We start from the raw sequence: 27,101 nt of genomic DNA on the forward strand, positions 1-27,101 counted from the left end.
ACTTCACGAACATCTGACGACCTCCACAAGAAAAGACAATAGAACACACAGCTAGGTCTCCTGTCGACCCGCTTCTTGTGGAGTCGAGAAATAAATGCAGGAAACTCAAACTCTCCCACCTCAGACTAACTGGTGGTCGCAGATGTTACTGGTTGTGAGACAGCAGTCACCAACTCCCAGAACAGATTCCAGTCAAGGAACTAGGAAAAGCCATCCGATGCTGTCAGGTGCACATTCTGAAGTCCGGAAAAACAAGTTGTCATCTTTTGACAACAGCACCCACAAGCAAAAACCAAAGAAATAAAAGCTCTAATGAAGTTAGCAGAGCAGAATGAAGAAGATTTAGGGCCCCCCAATAAAGATAGGCAATGCTGTGTATGTGTGTGTGTGTGTGTGAAACAGAGAGAGAGACACACACACACACTCTGTAATGGAGGGCATATGGTGTTTTTATTTAGTAAAATAAGCTGATTTTAGGAGCCATTTATTTAGTAAAATTAGCTGATTTTAAGAGCAGGGATAAAGCCAAAAAAAATGTCAGCAACGTGGGAGGAATAGAATGCTGCAATAAAACACAGGCAGCTACCCAGCCTAAAATGGAGTACCAAAGAAATGTCAAAAATAGTCCCTTGCAGCAACAGATAAAGAAACCAAAGTAGAACCATACAGTACTAGGTCACTGCTCTGAAACAGAAAAAGAAGGGAGAAAAAGGAAGAACTGACCACTAGCGAGCAAGACTCTTTAAACAACAGGGCAACCGAGAAATGAAATTGCTTTAACCCACAGTATAAATATACTTAATTATACACCACTAAACGCTAATGCTCGACCTAAAAATGGAACTCTACAATGACCTTTCTTGCACCAGAAAAACTGGCAAACCGGGAAATTCACATACAGTCTAAAACCCTTCTAGAGTTGAAGCGCTGCAAATGCATTTTTTTGTGAATGAAGTAAGGAAAATAATCATGTAGACTGAAGGTAAAAGGAAAATGAACACAGCACTTGCTGACTTCATCCTAAAGTAATGGTAATCATAAACAAGGAGTTTCATGTTAAGATATTCAAGGGACAAGAATGCATGGGCTCAAACTGGGTCCCCATCAGGAATGTCAACATAACAGGAGTGTCACAAAGAGGGAAACAAAACCCCTTGGAAGAATGGCCCTTTGGGGTGCCTTTAATAACAGTTCTAGTGTCTATTTTGACTGCACATTCAGACACAACAATCGGTCCCTCATCCACAGCCTCAACATTGCTCACAACACGGTTATCATCTAACCTCACACAGAACACCATTTTGTTTACACTCTCTGTAACAGAATCAACACTCCATTGTTTGTCGCCATTGTAAACCCTCGCATAATGACCCCTTTTTCCACACTTCCTACATGCAGAGTTTTTACCATAGCAGTTTGGACTATTAGCATTATGTGCAGGGTTACCACAACGGTAACACCACGCTCCAATTTCCTTGTTTTCCTTCCCTCTCTCCCTTTCAGAGGCAGATGATTTATTGTCAAGGCTCACTTTCAATACCTCATCACGATCATGGGTCACTTTTATAGTGTCAGTTACAGAAACACAGTTTGTTTCAGAAACATTCATCTCTTTGATCCAGTTACTAGTACTTTCAATTCCCTTCACTATAGCAATTGCCTCCTTTAAGTCAGGATTTTTTGTTAACAATTTTCTCTTGAGCACGTCTGCTGTTGGTACAGCGTACAAGTTGATCTCGGCAAAATGGGAATCTTGCTCTAGAGAGCACTGAAAAGCTGAAATGTCAGCCAGGAAATCGATCTCTCTCTTCATTGAGGCCATCATTTGAGAAGGAAAGCATGAAGACCTAAACTATCAGGATCATATCAGAGTGGGTGCACTTTCTTTATCATAAAAGCAAGAGGCAAACCTTTTTCACCGATAGGAATGGGCTTAGTAGGATAAAACCTAGCCACAACCAGTCCATTACCAGCTAGTCAAAGAGGGCCCATTACCTAAAGTCTCTCACACATCCACCACTATAGCAGAACCAAGGTGTTACCATCAGGAGGCAACACCCTAGCCACCTACAGAGATGCGAGATCTGGTTGTGATAAGTGGAGGAGAACCTCCCAGCTCCTGGAGATCTAGATACTAGAACTCTTCAATCAGGATGCCAACTCTATGAAACTTCAATAAGTGTCCCAACATTACTGATAATTTCATAGTTATTGATCACATTGAGAACACATACAATGGGCATTACAGGATTACTCGATAATATTCTACAGCAGTTCTGATTTTGTATAAACTGAGCTGCAATGTAACTAATGTTTCAATATCAGTTTTCGGTTCCATGCAAATCAGTGCTTAAAATGTATTTATGCTCCTGATGGGCTGGGATTCCGCAAACAGTGCACAAGTTGCTTGCGGTTTAGTGATAAAAAGTTGCTCTCAGTACTCAAAGGTTGGAGACAAAGTCAAATGCAATAAAATCAGTTTTAATAAACTATGAAACTGCAATTGCTTTAGTTTTTAACAACCGATGGGGGTGAGAAATCTCGTAACAATGCTGAAGTGCGAGTCTATCAAGAAAAAAAATTGCTCCTGAGATCCCATGGTTCTTTACCTGCAAAGAAGAAAGACCAAGCAAGCTAGCACCCTCATGTTGATCTACTGCCCTGCCTCGGTATTAGCCAAGAAGACTTGCACCATTCACCGCTATATGAAAAGAAATTCACTAAAGTTGGGTATATCAACCAAAGCTCTACAATGTTCATATGACCATGCCTGTCTACTGGAATTTAGGTGTGGTTAATGGACAAGGACCTTACCTGGATTCCACACACCCCACAAGAGAGTTATCTGCCACAGAGCTAACTTGTGCCATGGCTGATGCGGGATACATATGAGAAAGACGTAGATTCACTTGTCTGGTGGGTTGGTAGAAATATAGGTGGTGGTTGAGGTAGGCAGGACCAAGTTGTGGAGGGCCTTGAATGCATGGGTGAGCGGCTTGAATTTGCAGCGCTTCTGGATGAGGAGCCATTGGAGGTCTCAGATATGACAAGAGATGTGGGTGCAACAAGGGAGGTCAAGGATGAGTGTCAGCGGAAATTCAGAATGGTGTGGAGTCTCTGTGTAAGGTGGGATAGAATTGAGGCATAGAATGCGCTACCATAGTCCAGCCTGCTTGTGATGAGGGCGTGAGAGATAGTGCATCTGGTGGCTCGGGTAACCACTCAAGATCTTACGTAGCATTCGTAGGATGATGAAGCAAAAGGTGGTGATGGTGTTTACCCGTGGAGCTATAATGAGTTTATTGTACAGGATGAGTCCTAGGTTTCTGGCTTGATCAGATGTGACCCAGGGTGAGCTCTTCTTTCCCAAGAACAGTACTTCAGTTTTGTCTGTGTTGAGCTTCAGGCAGTTCAGTTCCATCCAGTCTGCCATCCAGGTCATGCAGTTTAAGAAGTTGTTTATGCTGGAGTTGTCGGACAGGGACAAAATGACCTGCGCGTTGTCAGCATATGATATAATTTCGAATCTATGGGCTCCAATTATGTTTACGAGGGGTGCCATGTAGAAGTTGAAGAGTGCTGGGCTGGGAGTTGATCCTTGTGGGACTCCGCAGAAGAGTTTTTTAAGTTCTGGGGTGTACGGCGGGATATTGACTGTGTTCTGTCAAGCTATGCACTCTATTTACTAAAATGAAAAACAAACAGGTCAACATCCTCTAATTCTGGAAAACAGCAGAGTAGAAGGGATCCACCAACCATTTGAAGGGGACGGGTGTGGTCTAGTTTTTAATGACTTCATCCCACATTTGGACAACAAAGACCTTCTTTAGGATGGCAGAAGGATCAAAATTCAGAAAACGTGCTAAAAAGGGCAGTGCTTTCCTCAGAAGGAAATAGTATACAAAGAAGATTCGAGAATGCAGACAACTGGATTTCCTTTTTAGTGAAAATTGTCTTGCATACCTTATTCATAAACTTTTTTAAAAAAACTCTACAATTGTTTGAATGGAATTTTGAAAATTATTTAATGTGGTACAGAAATTGGGAGTCCATACAAAACTGGTCTGATAAATACTTGTCAAATTCAGAAAATTAGAACATACTTTTGCATTGACAAGACAATACCACGTAGTCGAGTTTTCGATTTCGATTTTATTTAAAGGCAGTTAAAAAGACAGTGGTATATGAAAAAACGTGGCTCATTTAACAGCAGCACAAATCAAAAGATGTTTAAGCACAAACATAAAAGGTCAATATGAATGCTGACATAGTCCTGATTACATGAAATAGGTTTCATGAGTTGCGTTAGTATGTAGGCAACCTAGTCAAATCGTGTTGCCTATTGTCTCCTTTCATGTTTCTTACAAGGCCACCATATAGTAACAATTTCATGAATCAGGACTAGACATTTAAACTGCCCATCTTCAAGCAATAAAATTGATTTCATTCTCTAAGTTAAACCACCCTGGCATTACCGGTGACGTTCAAACCACTCTCACTTGGTATCATGATAAAGTAGTTGCACCAGGGGAATTATCAGCATACACCTCAATGCTGATGAAAAGCTAGTGAACACCTGTCAAAGTGACCAGAAAAAGGTTTAACTTGACTGACAAGATATGCATTGTACTCTTAATCAGGTCTGCTTCTGTATGTGCATGAACACCAAACTCCAAAATAAGGATTTTTTTCATATATAAATATACACAGTACAGCAGTCTCTAGTCAGTTGTACATCTTCGGTACCAGAAACGGGCTCTGTAGTCATCACTGCATGTCATGAAGCCAGGATTCGTGGGCGAGTGAACAATACAGCGGACCATGTTATTGTGCCCCAGTGATAGTAGATTCCTACGTTCTGCTGTCCGGGAATCCCAGCAACAAAGGCTGATGGTTTGCTCATCTGGAAGCAACACATAATCTTCAGTGTGGTTGAAAACCGCCTGTGTTCGGTGAACCTGTCGTCCACTTAAACCGGCACCTAAAAACAAAGATCAGGCTATTTCAGTGACACTGGGCATGTTGAAAATATAAATAATTACTTCAATGGAAAAGCAAGCTACATATTGGTTACAAAGCATATGGTCACAAGTCTCCTAGAACTCACCCGATTAGGCTTGGAACATGCAGACACTCATCCCCGCCCTGGTACAATATTCCTTACAACAAAATATTCTATCACTTACCAAGTGAAACATTATCATGTGACTCATGCCATATTCCATAGTACCCATTCTAACTTATACACCCAGACAACCCAAATCATGATTGTATTCCACACAGCTGCAACATTATCCACATCCCACTAACCACTAGTTAACCACAACCAAAATACATTGTATACCTCATGCTCATTCATTCACTCACTCTCTGCAGTACTCCACACTCCCAATATTCCAAGAACTTATAATGTATCAGTACCTTAAGACACTCTTCATAACAAATTGTTACACATCAGAGATGCTCTGTGTGCAAAGGTTACAGCATTCAGCGTGTAGACCACACACACACAGATGGACAAGCTTAGGATTTGCCATTGTTCACAAATCTTCATTATCCCTGCACCATTGGCGAATTAGCACCACTCAAATCGATGCGTTTCTCACATGCAATTTCCTTATGCCCACAATCGAGCTGACCACTTTTCACCTCACCTACAGCCCCCTGGGGAAGAACAGTGTTACTGATGAATCCCCCCCAACCCCACCCCATCCATTCTCAACTCCCTCCTCAGAGATTTCAACCTGCTTACAAATAAAAGAGGTCACCTAAGCAACGCCATCCACCTGCTCACCATTGTACAGCAGGCCTCTGAACAATCCTATTGCAAAGGGCATTCAGTTGAGCGACCTGGTACTCAAACTCACCAATCATACATTGTAAACCAAGCATTACCTTAGCCTCAGCCCCCTACTTGCCGCTCCATCTCCCTATTTTATGGCTAACTGCCAAACAAAGACTAATCACAGCAAGAACAAAGGCCTCTTTTGTTTTATGTACATTCGTATAGGCAGTCAACATCATAAACTAGAGTCTCCCCCTCATATCACCACTCTTCTCCACAAGCATGACCCAATGAAAACACAAAAGTGAAAAACAAAACCATCTGCATCCTAGTAACCCAAAGATCTCATCAGGAAGATTTCATTTTCTCTCCATTCACAAACAGGAGAGAAAAAAAAGATAAGCTAATTAACTCACTGTAATAAAATGTTTTCTCTCAATAGGAGTACAACCCATCAAGTCAGCTAAAGTCCGCATCACTCCACCAACACCAAACTCCACCAACACCATTAATGAAGCAGCAAAGAGAAGCAGCTAGATGCTCCTTAATACAATCAAGCACCACTTTAATCTCTTCCCTGACCCTTCACTCTCACAAATCATGACAAATGCAATGCCATCAACTTAAGTTTCAATGCAAAAAAGAAAATTAACAAATCAACACCACCAAGTATACAGTCATCCCACAAATCACACAACACATCATCAAGCAATGATCAGACATCTGAACGCAACAGCATCTTCAGCTCCCTCATAGTCAGCACCTATCACTACTATCCCTTTCTCTCATTCTTCTTATCAGCCCCCATAGGGAAAGCACTTTCACATCTTATTATGTGCCTCTACGATCACAGCCTAATGCAGACTCCTGCTATTCTTTACTTCATGAGGTACTGTGAATTATAGTTATGGCAACAGGCACTGTACAGTGCTCTGCTCAGCCCGATTTGTGATATAAAAAAAAATACCCATATAAACACACTTGAACTATTTCTCTTCAGTTTAATATTACTCCGATGTAGATTTAAAATATGCTGCCATAGTGTCCAAAAACTGCACTAAATTGTGTAACGTATTTTTAATGCTTAACAAATTGCATTGAAATTACTAAGCATGTACGAGTGGGCTCACTTCCTATCTATAAATAGTCATCAGAATTATGCACTGTCACAGGACATTTCCAAAAAGAAAAACAGACCACTGGTCTACATAATGACAACCGCACAACCCAGGTATAACAAACCCATGGAAAATACATAAGTAGCTTATATAGCAGCATATATATAAATCTGGACCATTACGCTAAGAGGAATAGCCAAACAGCGTGCTACAAAAGGAATATAAATAATCCAGCTTTATAAATAATTGACACCACAAACTAATTTACCAGCAGAATGCTTTTGGTTTAGAATCATTAATTCCGGGTGATCAAGATTTAGAGGAAGAAAACAATCTAGCACTAAAACTTCTGAAAATCTAAAGCAGGAAAAGCTAAAGTCCAATAAATTATCTAAAAATTAAAGAAGTAGAAAATGGGCAGTAAGATTATGCGGGGTTGGTGGGGGGGAGGGGAGTGAACAAATGTCGCAGGGCTTTGCAAACTGAAGTACCATAATGAAATAACAGTCAAAAATTAACAATGTTTTGAGTGCAATTACAGAAACATACTGGATCAGTCGAAGGTGATCACTGATGTTTAAGGTTACAACAACTGAAACAGCCTCTGGCAATCTAGAAATTGACCTTCTAATGGCCTCGTGCTACACCCCCAAAAAAGTAGCTCAAAAGAAGAAATCATCAAATGGCCGGTGATCTACGACTGTAAAAATTCAATCAACAACCAACTACAAGCACCACACAAGTCTCGGTATTCTAATGTCACTGCAATTCATAACACCCACTACCATTGTTTAATGAAGGTTTCAGGTGGAACTTGTGAAGCAAATAAGCATACAGAGGCTCTGCAGTTTACACTGAAGAGTGCTCTTTCTGTTGTCTATTTACCATGCAACACAAATACACACTACATCACAATGCATGATCAATATTCACCACCAATGAGAAAGGAAGACATAAAATATCAGGATCTGAGGACTGTGATGTCCCTCAATAGTTACAGGAACTAAAACATTTTCCAATAAGGTGGTCAAAGAAAAACTAGATTCTCCTACTGGGTGGCTGAAAATGATTCAAGAGAAAAGGAAACCTTGGTAGGCAAACACAGTCAGCCATGAGAGATGAGAGAATAGATCAAACGTGTGCTAAGAATTTCTGCTCACGTCTTTTCAGTCTTCTACAAATACAACAGTGCACTCTGCACTATGCCAACAGATATTCATCAAATAATACTCCACTTATCTAAACAAATCACCTTTAGCTACCATTTTGCATAGCAATGTGTCTAGTGAAGTAGTTAATTCGTACCTTCTGTGGGATGTGCCGCTAAGAAGGTATACAAACATAATTAAAGGAACAGTGAGCATGTGAAGTAAACTTCATATACATCTCTCAACAATTAGGTGTTCCTAATTGTACCCACTCTGCCCCTGCTGCCTGACAAAAAAGTGCATGCGGTCTTGCCAATGTCAGGAGGCCCTGCTACAAGGCCACCTCATTTACAACTGTGCAGTCCAGGCAAGTCTACCAGCAACAAACCCATCTTGTCGAACATTACTTTTTCTGAATATTGACTCTACAACATTATCCTTTCTCCATTATTTTTACTATCACGAACAATGTATCCCACCTTTCAATACAATGTTGGAATTAATTTAATTTAAATATCTGAAGAAGGCATTAGTGAAGAGTTCCTTAATTATGTTAGTCTAATTTAATTTACATTTCTGTCACTTCGGAGTAGAAGAGTAAGGTGGCATGCATCTAAAAAACCTGCGCGTGCACACTTCTTGGAGTAACAGGTGCACATTTTATTCTGTACATCCCAGTTATGTTTCAATAGTTGTTGAAGGCGTTGCTCTCTTCAGATATTTTAGATATGGTCATCCAATTTATTTGAGTTCACAATGGTGTCTTTACATGCACATCTTCCATTAAGGAAGACCTCTACAGAACACATGCTCTGTAAATTTTAAGTCTCTTGCCTGAAAGCAATGCAGGATTCAAGATATCAACAGTTTTTAAAAAGAGTAGTAAAATGTTTGGGATTTTTCTGTACTAAGTGCCCTCTTGAAATAACTGCTGCTCTGAGAACAGTGCCTCAGCTGTAGTATGAATCTGCAGTAAATATTGAAGCAAAATGTATTATGACAAGAAGGAATCCTATGTGCCTTGCTTGATACGCATTTAAACATGTAAGGATGTTCTACATGAATCAGCAAGCTACTCTCAAGACGAAATAAAACTAAATTTCATAACAGAAAATGGTGGCAATACATAGACCCTTTAACACCTAAACAGAGTTGAATGTATGCAGTCTTGAAACTGATCCCAAGAATAAAGAAGTAAAGGAAAGAACAGGGGAAGACTGCAGTACAAGGAGCAGCATTAAGTAGCACTGTAAATGGCGTTCTGTAGTACTGATCAGAAGCACCATGGCAGAAGGACACTTTTGCTCTTCTACGAATATATATGGATGCACAGAAATGTCCCAAAGTGTTACAGCAAATATTCACAAAAATGTAAGGTTACTATACCACACAATACAACAACTGAAATAGCCTCGAGCAACCTAGACACTGACCCTCGAATGACTTGGTGCTAGACCCCAATAACAGTCAAGCAGTTCCCTGGAGGTGGCATCTTCATACCATACTGTTCTAATAAGGAAATCCTTTTAGAACAGATTTTTTCGAAAGATTCAAAGTAGAAATAACAGAGTACCAGAGGATCTATAGCTTTTGTTCCTGCCATTAGAGGCACTGGAGCTCATAATCATGAGATAAAAGTGTGCCTGTGGCACATTCATTTTGTACCAATCAAGGCATAAAATCGACAAAGAACAATGCCCTAAAACCTTCCAACATTTACACGAAGGCATACTGGAAACAGAATGAGAATTATGAAAGGGAGTTGAGGAAACAAAAAACAAATTTTGAAACTTTATTTTTGAGACACAACAGTGGCTGTACACAAACTATCAGGAGCTAAAAATCAAAAGAATTTCCAAAAAAAAAGATAATTATAAGGAGAAATTATCAAAAACGTCTCCGGGACAGCTGTGTCAGTTTCACAAGAGGAAAGAGAAGCAGACGAGTGAGGAACGTAGGCCTTAGGTGGGTCAGTTATTAGATTTCTGGACTGAATATATTATGAATTTGGAAAAAAGACAACATTTTGGGGAATTCACTGTATTGTGCCGTTTCTTAATTTATCCGCCTGAGAAGTGGAATCTTGACAGTGCAGTTTTGTGGAGCGAGATGAAAGCTGAAATATCTCACACAGACACACACACACACACAACACACAAACCTCTCTACCTAGTTTTCTGGGTAGCTATCCCTTCCCCAGTGAAACATCTAACTATGAAGAATAATGGGACAGTGTCTTCAATCCAGACATGAGAATTTTCTAATAAGGCTCTATTGTGACAGGAAACACACAATCCACTGAATGGCCATTAAAACACCATTGATCCATTAAGCTATGAACACTGTCGTCATATCAGCCCAAAGAAAAACATTAGAATCCATTTAAAACACAAAAGGCATGTAAGAAATCGTCGGTTTATATGATTGCTGGCCTGAAAGATAAAGCGTAGGAACACACACAAAAGCAGCAGGCTACAAATAAGGGGTGGGGAAACTGTGGCCTCTGAGTCATTATCGTCCTGGGGCCACTTATTTGAGTACAGGTGAAGGGGAGGGGAGCCACAAAGCCCCCTCTCCTCATTTTTTAGAAACAGCCCTGAGAGATGGGATTCTCAGGGCATAACAAGGTTCAAGGAACAGAACCGTGCGCCACCACCTCCCCTTTTAACTTATATGTACACACTGGGGGATGGGGTCACCAAGGCACCCCCATCCCTCACCTTAAATTTAAAAAAGGCCTTGAAGGGGGCGGGGGGGATGGTGTTGGCAAGGCCAGGTCCCCTTGCGCAGCATGGGTTTGGCTGTATTCCTCAGGCCAAGCCGTGCAGCCAACCCCCTGGGTTGCATTTACGTATGGTAATTTTAGTACTCACTGAAAAAACAAAGGTTAAAGTAACGTTATGGTTGGGTGTGAATAAAAGATCTGCTCAGTTTTAAAAAACAAATAAATAAATAAGATAAAAACCTCAGAAACTCAATGGGGAAAAAAAACAAAGTTGAAGTAACAATGTAGTTAGGTGAATATGTCAATGGCAACGTTAATTTTTTGAACAAACAAAAACACAAAAATTCACCAGTTACAGTTAGTAGGGCTAATCATAGCTTGCGCACGGCCATGCACTTATGACCTCACACATTACATCACTCTTGAGATGTTCTATGGCATCATTTATGACATCAATGATGACATCTCAAATTACATCATTGATGACACTACGGATATCATCCAAATGTGATAGTTTGATTTATAGCTAACATAGTACTTTTCTACCTAATTTTGTTCAGCCCGTATCCGGCCTTTGTCCAACTAATGGGTGTGTTTACAAAAGGCATCTGCTCCTAATACATCATAGGTGTGTACAGGTACTGAACCCATCAAAAATGTTTGCAGATGACAATTGACAACTTGTGCTCAGCATGTTCCAAATAAGCTTTTAGGCGATGTAGAATATTTCTGCAGCAGAGTAAAGATTCTACATTCAACATACTAAGTGTTGTAAGCAGCCATGAGTTATTAGACAGAATTGTCTCAGCATGACAATTTCTACTTAACAAAGAAAACTGTGTGCACCAGGTATGTACCTGTGCTTCTTTAGCATTGTGACAATTGTGTATTTGTAAAGCTTTTACCTCAATGTTGTGAGAAGCTGGCATGGTTTGTAGTGGGTACCAGAGGTACTTACACGTAATACCAGGTCCAGTGATCCACCTTAGTGAAATGTAGGCAGTGTCTAGCAACTTAGGCTGTCTAGAGGTAGCTGTAGCAGACCAGCCAAGGCTGAACTAGGAGACATGCACAGCTCTTGCAATACCACTACAGTCACACAGTATTTATACAAAAGAAAGACAATACTCAGTGTTAGCAAAAATAAGGATACTTTATTTCTGTGACACAGGGCTAAAAATATCTTAGAGGCTATACTCTCTCTGGAGGCGTGTATTATACACAATATATACACTAGTAACCAAAATCAGGTAAGTAAACAGTCATAGAATAGTGCAAACAGTGGAAAACACAATAGGTTGCAATGGGCCTAGGGACAACACAAACCATATATTAAAATAGTGGAATGCGAATGTCTGTCCTCCGAACACCCCCCCCCATTACAAGAGTAGTGTGTAGAGGGGCATAGGTAGTGTAGGAAAACACCAAAGGTAAGTAAATTACCCCACCCCAGAGCCCAGGAAAACAGGAGTAAAGTACAGCAAGTTTCCTGCGAACACACTAGAAGTCGTGGTAAATGATTATACAAAAACCAAGCAACACTGCAAGAACCCAATGATGGCTTCCTGGTCCTGAAGACCTATGGAGAGAGGAGACCAAGTCCAGAAGTTGATGGAGATTCAAGGAAGAACAGGAGCCCCTGCTAAATGGGCTAGATGAAGGTGCAACAGTGGATTCTCCGGTTGGAAGAAGTCAGAAATGCACCAAAGAGGACAGCTGAAGGTTTCTGCTTGGTGCAAGAGATATCCCACGTCGAGTTGTTAGATACTGGCTGGTTTTCGTGGTTGGATTCCACCGACAAGGCTTGGCTCAAACAAATCTCGATGGTGTCGGAAAAAGGCGCTACCTGGTCCCAGGAGTGAGGAAAAAGAGGGGGCTCAGCACTTTAGAGAGCCCTCAGAAGACCAGGCAGCACCCACAGGAGTCCCAGAACACTGGGACAAAGGAGTTGCAAAAGGCGGTCGTCGCAGCACTACTCAAAAGGATCCCACGCCACCAGAAAACAACTCAGGCAGCTGAGCGTCGCAGGATACACTGCTGGGGACCTGGGCTACGCTGTGCCCGAAGGATTTCTGTAAGAAATGCACAGAAGCCCAAGATGCTGCAGAACACGCGGTGCACAGGGGTACTTGTCTGGCATGGGAGGCAAGCCCTTACCTCTACCAAATTTGGATAGCTGGACCTTTAGACAGTCAGGATCACTTCGGACCACCACCTGTATTCCAGGGATCACGCTCGTCGACAGGAGAGGAGTCCCAGAGTACCGGTTGTCGCTGCAGAGGTGCCTGCTTAAGCAGGGAAGCGACTCAGTCACTCCCCGGGAGATTCCTTCGGTTCTTCGGGTGCAGAATGAAGACAGGCAGTCCTCAGAGCGTGCACAACCTGGAAATTGTTGCAGTTGCTGGCAGGAGATGAAGTTGCAGAGTTGCAGTAGCCTTCTTGGATACTTTGTTGCAGTTAGTGTTCCTGAAGCAGTCTGCAGGTGATCCAACGGTAAAAAGCTGAAGCAGAGGATGCAGAGGAGTCCTGGTGGAGTCTTGCAAACCAAATCTGAGGAAACACCCCGAGGAGAGACCCTATAGAGCCCCGAGATGGGGATTGGCTAGCTAACCAAGCATGGATCTATCAGGGGGGGTCTCTGACGTCACCTGCTAGCACTGACTACTCAGATGCTCCCAGTGGGTCCCCACACCTTGGAATCCAAGATGGCTAATGCCAAGGACACTCTGGAGGAGCTCTGGGCACCGCCCCTGGAGTGGTGATGGACAGGGGAGTGGTCACTCCCCTTTCCTTTCCTTTGTCCAGTTTCACGCTAGAGCACGGACTGGGGGTCCCTGAACTGGATTATGCAAGTAGGGCACTGTTTGTGCCCTTTAAAGCATTTCCAGAGGCTCTGGGAGGGTATGCCTGTAATGAAAATGTCACTTACCCAGTGTACATCTGTTCGTGGCATCAGTCGCAGTAGATTCGCATGTTCTGCAATAGCTCGCCATCTGGTGTTGGGCCGGAGTGTTACAAGTTGTTTTTCTTCGAAGAAGTCTTTCGAGTCACGGGACCGAGTGACTCCTCCTTTTGTCTCCATTGCGCATGGGCGTCGACTCCATCTTCGATTGTTTTTCCCCGCAGAGGGTGAGGTAGGAGTTGAATTGTAGTAATAGTGCCCATGCAATGGAGTGACTAAGTATGCACCTATTTAAGGTTGAGATGATACATATATAAATAATTGAAGGTAACTTCCAAACTGCTACAGGCTCCCGGGGAGGCGGGTGGGCACATGCGAATCTACTGCGACTGATGCCACGAACAGATGTACACTGGGTAAGTGACATTTTCAGTTCGATGGCATCTGTCGCTGTAGATACGCATGTTCTGCAATAGACTAGTAAGCAGTTATTTCCCCAAAAGCGGTGGATCAGCCTGTAGGAGTGGAAGTAGTCTGAAATAATGTCCTTAATACAGCTTGACCTACTGTGGCTTGTTGTGCGGATAACACGTCTACACAGTAGTGCTTGGTGAATGTGTGAGGCGTAGACCATGTGGCTGCCTTACATATTTCTTGCATTGGGATGTTTCCTAGAAAGGCCATGGTAGCACCTTTCTTTCTGGTTGAGAGTGCCCTTGGTGTAATGGGCAGCTGTCGTTTAGCTTTAAGGTAGCAGATTTGGATGCATTTAACTATCCATCTGGCTATACCTTGTTTTGAAATTGGGTTTCCTGCATGAGGTTTTTGAAATGCAATAAAGAGTTGTTTAGTCTTTCTGATGTTCTTTGTTCTGTCAATGTAATACATTAATGCTCTTTTGACATCTAATGTATGTAGTGCCCTTTCAGCTACGGTATCTGGCTGTGGAAAGAACACTGGAAGTTCCACTGTTTGATTTAGATGGAACGGTGAAATAACCTTTGGCAAAAATTTAGGATTGGTCCTTAGGACGACTTTATTTTTGTGTAGTTGTATAAAAGGTTCCTGTATAGTAAACGCCTGAATCTCGCTTACTCTTCTCAGGGAAGTAATGGCGATGAGAAATGCCACCTTCCAGGTTAGGAACTGTATGTCGCAGGAGTGCATGGGTTCAAAAGGTGGACCCATAAGTCTAGTTAGGACAACATTTAGGTTCCATGAAGGAACAGGTAGTGTTCTTGGTGGTATAATTCTCCTAAGGCCCTCCATGAATGCTTTAATGACTGGTATTTTATATAGGGAAGTTGAATAGGTAGTCTGCAGGTATGCAGATATTGCTGCAAGGTGAATCTTAATGGAAGAGAAAGCTAGGTTAGATTTTTGTAAGTGAAGCAAGTAACCCACTACGTGTTCTGGAGTTGTGTGTAATGGTTGTATTTGATTAATATGGCAGTAGCAAACAAACCTCTTCCATTTACTTGCATAGCAGTGCCTGGTGGATGGCCTTCTTGCTTGTTTTATGACTTCCATACATTCTTGGGTAAGTTGTAAGTGCCCGAATTCTAGGATTTCAGGAGCCAGATTGCTAGATTCAGCGATGCTGGATCTGGGTGTCTGATCTTTTGGTTGTGCTGTGTCAACAGATCTGGCCTGTTGGGCAATTTGATGCAGGGTACCACTGATAGGTCTAGCAGCGTTGTGTACCAGGGTTGCCTTGCCCAAGTTGGTGCTATCAATATGAGTTTGAGTTTGCTTTGACTGAGTTTGTTTACCAGGTAAGGAAGGAGAGGGAGAGGAGGAAAAGCGTAAGCAAATATCCCTGACCAGTTCATCCATAGGGCATTGCCTTGGGATTGTTTGTGTGGGTATCTGGATGCGAAGTTTTGGCATTTTGCGTTCTCCCTTGTCGCAAACAAGTCTATCTGAGGTGTTCCCCAGAGTTTGAAATAAGTGTTCAGTATTTGGGGGTGAATTTCCCATTCGTGGACCTGTTGGTGATCTCGAGAGAGATTGTCTGCGAGTTGATTTTGTATCCCTGGTATAAACTGTGCAATTAGGCGAATTTGGTTGTGAATTGCCCAATGCCAAATTTTTTGTGCTAGCAGGCTTAACTGCGTGGAGTGCGTCCCTCCCTGCTTGTTTAGATAATACATTGTTGTCATGTTGTCTGTTTTGACGAGAATGTATTTGTGAACTATTATTGGTTGGAAAGCTTTTAGTGCTTGAAAAACTGCTAGAAGTTCTAGGTGATTGATATGCAGTTTTGTTTGATGTACGTTCCATTGTCCTTGTATGCTGTGTTGATTGAGGTGTGCTCCCCACCCTGTCATGGAAGCATCTGTTGTTATTACGTATTGTGGCACTGGGTCTTGGAAAGGCCGCCCCTTGTTTAAATTTATGTTGTTCCACCACAGAAGCGAGAGGTAAGTTTGGCGGTCTATTAACACCAGATCTAGAAGGTGACCGTGTGCTTGAGACCACTGTGATGCTAGGCATTGTTGTAAGGGCCTCATGTGCAGTCTTGCGTTTGGGACAATGGCTATGCATGATGACATCATGCCTAGGAGTTGTAATACCATCTTTGCCTGTATCTTTTGTGTTGGATACATGCGTTGTATGATGGTGTTGAAATTTTGAATTCTTTGTGGACTTGGAGTGGCTACTCCTTTTGATGTGTCTATTATGGCTCCCAGGTATTGTTGTACCTTGCGTGGCAGAATTTTGGATTTTGTGAAATTGACGGTGAACCCTAGTTTGAAGAGGGTTTGTATGATATGATTTGTGTGATTTGAGCACTCTATTAACGAATGGGCTTTGATTAGGCAGTCGTCTAGATATGGGAACACATGGATTTGCTGCCTTCTTATGTGTGCTGCGACCACTGCTAGACATTTGGTAAAGACTCTTGGTGCGGTTGTTAATCCGAAAGGCAGTACCTTGAATTGGTAATGTATTCCTTTGAATACAAACCTTAGGTATTTCCTGTGCGATGGGTGTATTGGTATATGGAAATAAGCATCCTTGAGGTCTAAAGTTGCCATGTAGTCGTGCAGTTTTAGCAATGGCAATACTTCTTGTAGTGTGACCATGTGGAAGTGGTCTGATTTGATGAAAGTGTTCACTACTCTGAGGTCTAGGATTGGTCTCAGCGTTTTGTCCTTCTTTGGTATCAGAAAGTACAGTGAGTAAACTCCTGTGTTTATTTGTGTGTTTGGCACTAATTCGATTGCATTCTTTTGCAATAGTGCCTGCACTTCTATCTCCAGGAGATTGGAATGGTGTGTTGTTAAATTTTGTGCTTTTGGTGGTATGTTTGGAGGGAATTGTAGAAATTCTATGCAATAACCATGTTGGATAATTGCTAGAACCCAAGTGTCTGTAGTGATTTCCTCCCATGCTTTGTAATGATGACCTATTCTTCCCCCCACTGGTGTTGTGTGGAGGGGGTGAGTGACATGTGAGTCATTGTTTAGTAGTAGGGGTTTTGGGGCTTTGAAATCTCCCTCTATTTCTAGGGAATTGCCCTCCTCTATATTGTCCCCGAAAACCTCCTCTATACTGTCCCTGGTAAGTGGACGGTGTTGCTTGTGAGGCGCTGGCTTGTGTGTTTTGACCCCGAAACCCCCCTCGAAAGGGCGTTTTACGGAATGTGCTGTAATTCCCTCTGCTCTGCGGGGAGTAGAGTGCGCCCATGGCTTTGGCAGTGTCTGTATCTTTTTTGAGTTTCTCAATCGCTGTGTCCACTTCTGGACCGAACAGTTCTTTTTCATTAAAAGGCATATTGAGAACTGCTTGTTGAATCTCTGGTTTAAATCCAGACGTTCGGAGCCATGCATGCCTTCTGATAGTTACAGATGTATTAATTGTCCGCGCAGCTGTATCTGCAGCGTCCATGGAGGAACGGATCTGGTTGTTGGAGATGGTCTGTCCCTCCTCAACCACTTGTTTTGCCCTATTTTGGAAGTCTTTGGGCAGATGTTCAATGAGATGTTGCATCTCGTCCCAGTGGGCTCTGTCATAGCGCGCAAGTAGTGCCTGGGAGTTCGCGATGCGCCACTGGTTTGCAGCTTGTGCTGCGACTCTCTTACCAGCTGCATCGAACTTGCGGCTTTCTTTATCTGGGGGTGGTGCATCTCCAGATGTGTGAGAGTTGGCCCTTTTCCTAGCTGCTCCTACAACAACAGAGTCTGGTGGCAGCTGTGTTATGATGAAAGCCGGGTCCGTAGGAGGCGGCTTATACTTTTTTTCCACCCTTGGTGTGATTGCCCTACTTTTGACCGGGTCCTTAAATATGTCTTTTGCGTGCCGGAGCATACCAGGGAGCATAGGCAGGCTTTGGTAGGAGCTGTGGGTGGAGGAGAGTGTGTTGAACAAGAAATCATCCTCGACCTGTTCTGAGTGGAGGCTTACGTTGTGAAATTGTGCTGCTCTAGCCACCACCTGAGAGTACGCGGTGCTGTCTTCTGGTGGAGATGGTTTTGTAGGGTATGCCTCTGGGCTGTTATCTGACACTGGGGCGTCGTATAGGTCCCATGCGTCCTGGTCTTGGTCACCCTGGCTCATGGTGGTGTGAGCTGGGGAGTGTGATGGCGTTTGTGCTGGTGAAACGTTAATCACGGGCAGAGGAGAGGGTGGTGGTGTAACCCTTTTCACCACTTTTGGTTGTGGTGCTTGTTCCGTCTGGAACTCCAACCTTCTCTTTCTCCTGATGGGGGGAAGGGTGCTAATCTTTCCTGTCCCCTGCTGAATGAAGATACGCTTTTGCGTATGGTCCAAATCAGTTGCTTGTAGCTCTTCCTCAAACCTATGCTTTTGCATTTGGGAGGTTAGCGAGTGCTCTTCTGTGTAAGAGCCCGAAGCTGGGTCGCTTGCAGTCTGTTTCGGCATCGAAACTTTGTCTGTGTGTTTTTTCGGCTCCGAGGTGACTTTTTTCCTTTTCGGGGCCGAAACCTCTCGGCGTCGATCTGTTTCGGTGCCGCTGTCTCGGCGTCGAGCCGTGTCCACACCGGCATCTCGGTGTCGAGGCTTGTCTCCAGCACTTTCTCGGTCCCGAGAAGGCTGCGTGCCGGTGTCTCGACCGGAGTCGGACGATCTCGGCACTGTTTGGGCCTTTTTCGGTGCCGACGGTCGGTCACCGAATTTATGGGTCGAGCCATGGCCTGGTGGCAGTGGCGTCCCCTGGGCCTTGTAAATGTTTCTTTGTGTGGTTTTCGACGTCTTACTCACGGTTTGTGTATCGTCGAATCCTTCGGAGTCTGAGTATTGGATCGAGAAGGTACCTTCCTCTTCCTGTTCCTCGAACTCCCGTTGGGCTGTCGGTGCGGACGCCATTTGAAGTCTTCTGGCTCGACGGTCTCGGAGTGTTTTTCGGGACCGGAACGCACGACAGGCCTCGCAGGTGTCTTCGCTGTGCTCAGGTGACAGGCACAGGTTGCAGACCAAGTGTTGGTCTGTGTAGGGGTATTTATTGTGGCATTTGGGGCAGAAACGGAACGGGGTCCGTTCCATCGGCGTTCCTCAGCACGCGGTCGGGCCGACCAGGCCCCGACGGAGGATCGAAAAACTACCCCGAAGGGCACCGGAGCTCTTCGATCTTCGATGCGGTGTTGAATCTAAGTACGCCGATCCCGAACGCAACAATACCGACGAAAATCTTCTGAAATTAACTATTATTTTCCGTTCCGAAACTCGGAGCGACAGGAACACGTCCGAACCCGATGGCGGAAAAAAAACAATCGAAGATGGAGTCGACGCCCATGCGCAATGGAGACAAAAGGAGGAGTCACTCGGTCCCGTGACTCGAAAGACTTCTTCGAAGAAAAACAACTTGTAACACTCCGGCCCAACACCAGATGGCGAGCTATTGCAGAACATGCGTATCTACAGCGACAGATGCCATCGAACCACCTATTTCCAATGGGAGAGGGTGTAACACCCCTCTGCTAAAGGAAATGCATTGTTCTGCCTTCCTGGGATTGAGCAGGAGGGCAGAAACCTGACTGTGAGGTGGCAGCAGCTGGGGTTGCAGTGGAAATCTCAGTGAGCTGGTTTGGCAGTAATGTGGTGTCCATGGTGGAGCCTCCAGGGTGCGTGGAATTGGTCCCCCAATACCAGAATCGGACTGGGGGTACAATTTCTCAATCTTAAACACCTCACATGGCGATATTCGGAGTTACCACTGTGAAGTTACACAGATGGATTGACATACATGTAGTGCACGCTTATGTGTCTCCACACTCACGAAGTCCGGGAAAATGGTCTTGGACAACATGGGGCACCTGTGCTAGTGCAAGGGTGCCCCACACACACAGTAACTTTGCACCTAGCCTTCATTAACTGGAGGTTAGACATATAAGTGACTTATAAGTTACCTGGTGCAGTGAAAATGGCTGTGAAATAGTGTTGTCTCTGAGTAGATACTTTTTAATACTCTGTAGTAAGAATTTCACTGCCCACAAATATCATGGCACAGAGTAAACTCTCTCCCTCTGAGTGAATACTGTTTACAATACCCACTTTTCTCCTCTTATTAACTTCATTGCTCAGTGTAGGTTTGGTTGTAAAAAGATATTCGCAGTACATAATAGGTCAATCTTCATGGAACAGCTGTTAAGTATTTGTAGGAATTTGGTTTCAGTTGTATATATGTTGAACATCACATGCAATGAGGGTTTCACATATATCTTTGGTTGATTGTTAATGCGCCCTAGACTACCCAAGCCTTCTATGGTATAAGGTGAATGTTGCACCTAAAACATGCTTGCCGCACCTAAGAGGTTGTACCTGTGATGGCTTTAATAATCCTTCACATTATTCAGAGCTATTTTGAACTTACTTCTTAGGCCTCCAATGTCAACTAGTTTAGAGAGTAATGTGTAGAGAAGAAGATTGGAGGATGTAATCTCTGATGTCATCAATGACGCCACTTGAGATGTCATCAGTGTTGTCATAAATGATGTCATAAAACGTCATGAGTGATGTAATTTGTGAGATCTTAAGCAGTGCATGGGGGGCCCAAGTTCTAGTTAGTGCTGCTAACAGTAACTGGTAAGACTGTTATTTTAGTTCAAAACGTGAATGTCGTCATTGACATAATCAGCCAACTACAAAGTTGTTATAACCTTTGGTTTTGTTTCAGTGAATTTCAAAAGTTTTTTTTTTTTTTTTTAAACTTATCTTTATCACACCTAACAAGAACGTTGCTTTACCCCGTTTTTTCAGCAACTATATATATATATATATATATATACATATACACACACAAACATACATGTATACACACATTTCTTTACTGGGAATTATTAAAGAAAGACAGTCTACACAGAGGAAAATAAGGAACTGATAAACGTATGCTCTGCATAGCTCACAACACATTTAAGCTTACCAGTGGTACTTAACATCAAAACACCATACACTGAGCTCCTCTCTGATCCCAAGAAGCACAGACATTAATCCTGAGCATAAGGGCACATTTGTGCCTAACAGGGGTTCTAAGAAAACTCTAGCTGGAACTATTAATTCTACCCACGTAATTATGCCCTTGCTCCTCATACCACCACCTCTCCTCAAACTCAAAATAATTGTTATTCGGTCAATTAATGCATAAAAAGACACTTAGAAAAAAATACATACATTTTATTTATTTTGTAATTCAATAAATTCTAAGGACAATTATGGAAGGTTAGATGAAACCTCATCAATAAAATATTTTTTTGTAATGCCTGCGAGTGTTGACATGTCAATCCTTAAATGTTCTAATCTCAGCTACCATACCAGTGTCTTCCTTATCCTAAGTCAATATCGAATACATTTCACAACTTTAAGGCAAACAAATTCCTTGGGGAGGAGTTGTTTAAAAAAAATAAAAAAAATTAAAAAAAAACACTAGAATAGAGCATTAACCCCCTGCTAGAATTCCCTGCCATCATGCCAAGGTCAATGACTGGGATATTGCACAGAGGCCCATGCCTCTTCTCATTTAGTGGCTAGTTTAACTTTCAAACCAGCCTCAACCTTCAAGATCGCTGGAACATGGGGTTCCTTTATTAAGACAGTATTAAGAGTATGAGAACATGCTTTTTCAAACTAGGATTTAGCCTTAACATTATGACTGGGCACATTGTCAAATTGAGGTCATAAAAATATCAACTTTTACAGCTCATAAAAGATTTTTTGGGAACTGATTTTATCAGTGCTTCTGTTGCCTTGACAGTCGTACTCTGCCAGCAATGTTAAGCCCCTTTCCATGTTGCACTGGAAAGAGAGAGTGAGAATGCCTCAATGGCAGTGAGCTATACAAATGGCATAACACAATTCCACACTACATGAAAAGAATGAGCTGTTGTCATGAAAACAAGTTGGACCACAATATATCGGAAACTGAAAAAGTAATTCAAACTGCAAAGGTTTACCAAATGTACCTGTATACATAACCAGCATCCGTCCTGTTGAAATTTCCCATAATTTAGCCACCGAGTCTTTTCCACTTGACAGAACGTACTTTGAATTTTTGGAAAAAATGGCAGAACACACTTCGGCACCATCATGTGCTTTGTCGTACGTAGTGATGCAGCGGTTTGAAACACCGTCCCACAACTTAATACTGCCATCTTTACTGGCAGTAACATACATGTTGGCATTTGCATTGTAGTTAACTGCAGTGATGGCATCCTTGTGCTGGTCATCAGGATTGCAAGAAACGAAACACTGGAATGTGTTAATATCATAAAGTCTCAACGTTGGGTGCTCAGTCCCTACGATTATATAATCACCAGATGGGTGAAAGGAAATTGAGCGTATCATTTCAGCCTCCTGTTAAAGTACGGAAAAATATGTTAGTGAATAACTGATGAAACACACACAATTAAAAGCAACAACCAATAAGAACTAAATATAAAAACATGGAACCTCCATTAACCTATTGGCCAAAAACATAGCAGCTCCATAAGCTTACACCCAAAATCTAATGTTTAGACTCTTATTTTGACATTGCATGTTCAAAGAGTCTGCAATTGATCTGCTGGAAACAGTTACTCCACATATAAAAGAATGGCAACAGGTTATTAACAAGCCCAGGACCACGGCTGAAAATTTAGTGGAATTGGGCTGTTTTAAGATTCTATAATCACTGCAATAAAACTATACGATGGCAGTCTTAAAAGACACTGGAGCCAGGGGATATTTAAGAGAAAATGCCAAATACACTAGCAATAATCATATTTAATTGCAGATGTTTGGTTCTCACCTGGATATACTTGAAGGCCCTTTTTGCAGACGGCTTTGAATAATCAAATAGCTTCACTGAAAAATCCTTGGAGCCTGATGCCAGGATCTGCTCGGAGGGATGGAAAGCTAAACATGAAACTTCATCCACATGGTCATACAAAGTCCGGATAACAGGATGATTTTCCATGTTCTGTTGCGCTGTCTCGTTCATCATGACCTGTAATGGTTAAATTCATGGAGTACAACTTTACACTTAAGCCCGACAGGGAAAGTTAATTTGATTAGCAATTTTGATTATTAAAGTGGAAGTTTAAATAGCATGGCATGGTGGTCAAGTAAAATCCACGTTTGTGAACAAGTGACGCGCTAACTCCGGACAAAGAGGACTGCTTTGAGGCCCCAGGAGGCAGCTATCTTGCATCACCTGCTCCCACTTGCCATTCCAACGAGCGCTATAAAGCTCAAGGGGGCACACCGCAGCGCGGGACGCGCGCGGGCCAAGGGCGGGCCCGTCTTTGCCCATCAGTGACTGAAAGAGGCTGGGCTGGGCCACCAAGCCGAGTCCTCGTAAAAGCAGAGTGCTAAAATTAATTTTGATTATTTTTTAATCAAGCCAGTGCGAGGGGGGCTTTGACCTATACAGCTGAGAAGCTTCCGTGGGGTAACAGCTGTTGGATAGATCGGCAGGATGGGTAGGAAGAGGACTTTGCAGAATGGCAAACAGGCCGTCGGGGGTAAGGGGCCCCCAAATTCAACTCTAGACTTCTTTCTAGCCCTGAGCGGTTGGGGTAGTTGCGAAAGAGATAGACTTGGCAGAGAGACATCTCTCAATGGAAATGAGTGACTGGAAATGAGTACCGCCCAATGATGAGGTTTATGAGCTTTCTGACAATGAAGAGGGTCAGCATCTGGTACAGCAGGGGGACCTGTTTAAATCCCCTATGCCTGCAGCTGGGAAAAATGTTGTGGATGATCTTCCATGAAGTAGCAAGGGGACTTAGACTGACTCTCCTCCCAGATGTTGTAGTCCTGAACCAAAGAGGAAAAAACCTCTGAAGAAGACTGGGAAAAAACCCAAAGTGGCTCTTCCTGAAAAACCGAGCTGCTCTGGTACCCAGGAAGGATCTCGTGCCAGCCAGTGCCAAGCGCCTGGTTTTGCAATCTCCTGGATAAATTCAAAGAGCTGATCGAGTGGTGCCGGTAAAGGAAATATTGCAGGCCTTGGAGGAAGCAGTCTCCCTGATGCATTCTGGGGGATGGCCCGGCACATTTTTAAAGAGTTGGGACCTTTGGATTTTGAGCGTCATGGGTCCATAGTGGGAGAAGAAACTTTGCTGGATGAAAATCCACCAACGCAGAAAAGAGATATGCACCAGCCCTCACACCAGCCCTCACACCATGCTAACTCAGGGATCCCAGTTAAACCAGTTGTGGAAAATTCTTGTAGGGTTGCTAAGGGTTCTGGCAGAATTGGTTTTGGAGCAAGATCTGGGAGTTGGTCTGGTGAGAAAGCAGCTGTGATTCAAGAACAGAGGAGGGGTCAAAACCTTAACCCTGGTAATGCCCTCATCCCCTTTCCCCCCCCAACACTCCCCCCTCCCCTCCCCTCCCCTCCCCACCCTCCCCAATCCCCTCTCTGTAGCTCCCACCGGACTGTGCCCCTATGTGGTAATACTTACAAATGTTCCACCATTAGATATGGCCGTGAGTCCACTGAATAACTAGACAGGACACTGGCTATGTAAAAATTTTGATTTCAATTGTAAGGATATCAGGGATATTTTGTTTGTCAGAAGGATTGGGTGGTTAGGCCCTCTGGAAAAAGGAAGGTCAAGGAGACTGTATTATTGTAGCTGTAGATACCCAGGTCTGGCCCAATGTCTTCTTTTGACACGATATATGGCTCCTCAGGCGAGTGTAAAGGTTGGTATGGCCCCCCTTTGGGCTTTCTCTATAGGCATACTCGGTCCTTAGATGGGTTTCGGGCTAGGGGTCTTGTTAAATTGCAGGAGGGACGACTACCACCTAGAATGGAGAACAGATTTACTGAACTCTCTGATTTGGAAGAAAATGATTGACTGTGTGTACTGGTGTTTCCATCAATACAGGAGGAAATCGGCAAGGCAGTTTTATTGAGGTCTTCTAATATAACCCCAGGAGGATGATGCGAGGTAATTTCCCCGACCCGCCTAATCTCCTGGAACGTAGCAGGGTATGATGCCTAGCTCCAAGATGGGAATTGGGTTAAGTTCATGTTAGAATACAATTTTATTTTACTCTAGGAAACTTGGTCAGAAGGATATGCGGTATGGGATGGATTCCAAATGTTTTCTGTTCCGGCTGAGCAATTATCTGGTTAAGCCCAAAAGGGGGTTTGGTCACCCTGGTTCGCACCTCTAAGACTGCTAAAGCTTATCCGATAAATTGTCATCATCATCAGGAACTCCTCATTGTATGGGTGGTGTTTCCAAATAAGTAGAACATCCTTTTGGTAAATTTCTACAATGCAGTATGGGATTCTGGCTGTCAAATTGGGGCCCTTTTCTCGACATTGCAGTTATTGAAGGGAAGATTGGAGGTCTGTAGTATGAAATTTTGTGCTATTGTTTCTGGTGATTTTAATACTAAAATAGGGAGCTACTGTACTGCGGAGAATGCCTTTCAGTGGGATCACAGCGTGCAGGTAGCTGAGGGTATACAGGATGCGAGAGGAAGGACCCTTATTAAGGGTTACAGAGTCTGGGTTTGCTGAATATATGTGACCTGGAATCTGCCTGTGGAGATCAGTTACCAACTTTTGTGGGGTCAGGCGCTGGATTGACAATTGATTATAGTATCTTGCCCCCTTCAATGAGAAATTTAGTTCAGTATGGAGAGGTCAAAGGGCAGCACTTCACTGATCACAACCCCATTATGGTTTCTATACATTTCCCATACATTGTGCGCAATTCAGATATTGGTGGGCCGGTTTCTGTAAGAGTAAAGGACCAGGGCAGGAGAACTGGGTGGAGACATGCGAGTATACCGCAGGTAGTGGAGAGGGTAGTGAGCCAAAACTTAAATCTGATAACAGGGATTCTTTTGACTGATTCCCCCTTACCAGTGTAGGTAATCGATTCTGTGACTACAATAAATGAAGTCATTAAGGGGTTTATGACTAAAATCGAAGAGCCCAGTCCTATGTACCAGGGAGAATGGTTTAGCAAACCCCGTTTTGTGGCGAAGAAAACCCTGAAGAGGGCATTAAAGGCTGCAATATCCCCCCTGATGTGTGGGTGAGCCATTTTTGTAGGGTTTTCCTGGGGAGTACCCAAGGGAATGAAATGGATGAGCCATCAGGTTATACTTAAAATGTGGCTATTAGATTCACACTTGATGAGATGCTGGTGGCTATGCATGACAGTTCGAGCCACAAAGCACAGGCCTGGATGCTATCCCAAGGGATTTATATAAAAGCTGTTCTCAGCTGTGGGCTTCTATAATGCTTAATGTTTTAAACGCAGCAGTCAGTGCAGTAATCCCTTCCTCTTGGAAATCTGTGTGTATTGTCCCAGTTTATAAAAAGGGAAACTGGAGTGATCCCAAATCCTATCGCCCGATCTCACTCCTTGATTCATCTGTATAAATTTTGGGGCGAATTGTTTTACGACGTATTGAGGAATGGGTGAGTGAGCACGTTGTGATAAGTAAGGTGCCGTATGGCTTTAGGGAAGGGTTAGGAACTCAACAGCAATGTTTACATTTGCTCATGGTGATTGGCAAATATACGAAGGCAAAGAAGGGTACCCTGTATCTTGCTTTTATGGATCTTAGATGTGTATTTGATAAAGTAGAAGCAAGGTATGGGAACAGTTAACCTTGGTGGGCATGGAACCCCAAATTGTGGGATTGCTCTGTTACTTACACTCAGGAACTAACGCAACAGTGAGGTATGGGATGCATGGGTAATGTATTGGAAGTTTTTGGTTTTAGAAGAGGTGTGAGACAGGGATGTGTTCTGGCCCCCACCCTATTTCTCTTATACACAAATGGGTTGCAGAAATTTTGGGGAGAAAGATGTAAGGATGTCCCCACAATAAATGGAAAGTGTGTGCCAGCCCTCATATATGCGGATGATGCAGTGCTTGTGGCCCGGACTATGAATGGTCTCTGCGAGATGGTTAAGGCTTGTGGCAATTTTATTTTTGACTTAGACTTA

General features: G+C 43.2%; 1 protein-coding gene across 2 annotated transcripts in view; it reads right to left on the reverse strand.

The window, feature by feature from the left end:
* Positions 1-4,132: 4,132 nt before the first annotated feature.
* Positions 4,133-27,101, reverse strand: part of CSTF1 (cleavage stimulation factor subunit 1) — a 109,154-nt gene continuing 86,185 nt past the window's right edge. For both annotated transcript variants that reach the window (XM_069243607.1, XM_069243608.1), the window contains exons 4-6: positions 22,923-23,120; positions 22,099-22,489; positions 4,133-4,981 (exon numbers count right to left, since the gene is read on the reverse strand). In XM_069243607.1, coding sequence (XP_069099708.1) covers positions 4,722-4,981; positions 22,099-22,489; positions 22,923-23,120 — 849 coding nt within the window. In that variant the 3' untranslated portion in view covers positions 4,133-4,721. The remainder of the gene's footprint in view (positions 4,982-22,098; positions 22,490-22,922; positions 23,121-27,101) is intronic.

This window comes from Pleurodeles waltl, chromosome 7, assembly GCF_031143425.1.
Source record: "Pleurodeles waltl isolate 20211129_DDA chromosome 7, aPleWal1.hap1.20221129, whole genome shotgun sequence".
NCBI classification, from domain to species: Eukaryota; Metazoa; Chordata; class Amphibia; order Caudata; family Salamandridae; genus Pleurodeles; species Pleurodeles waltl.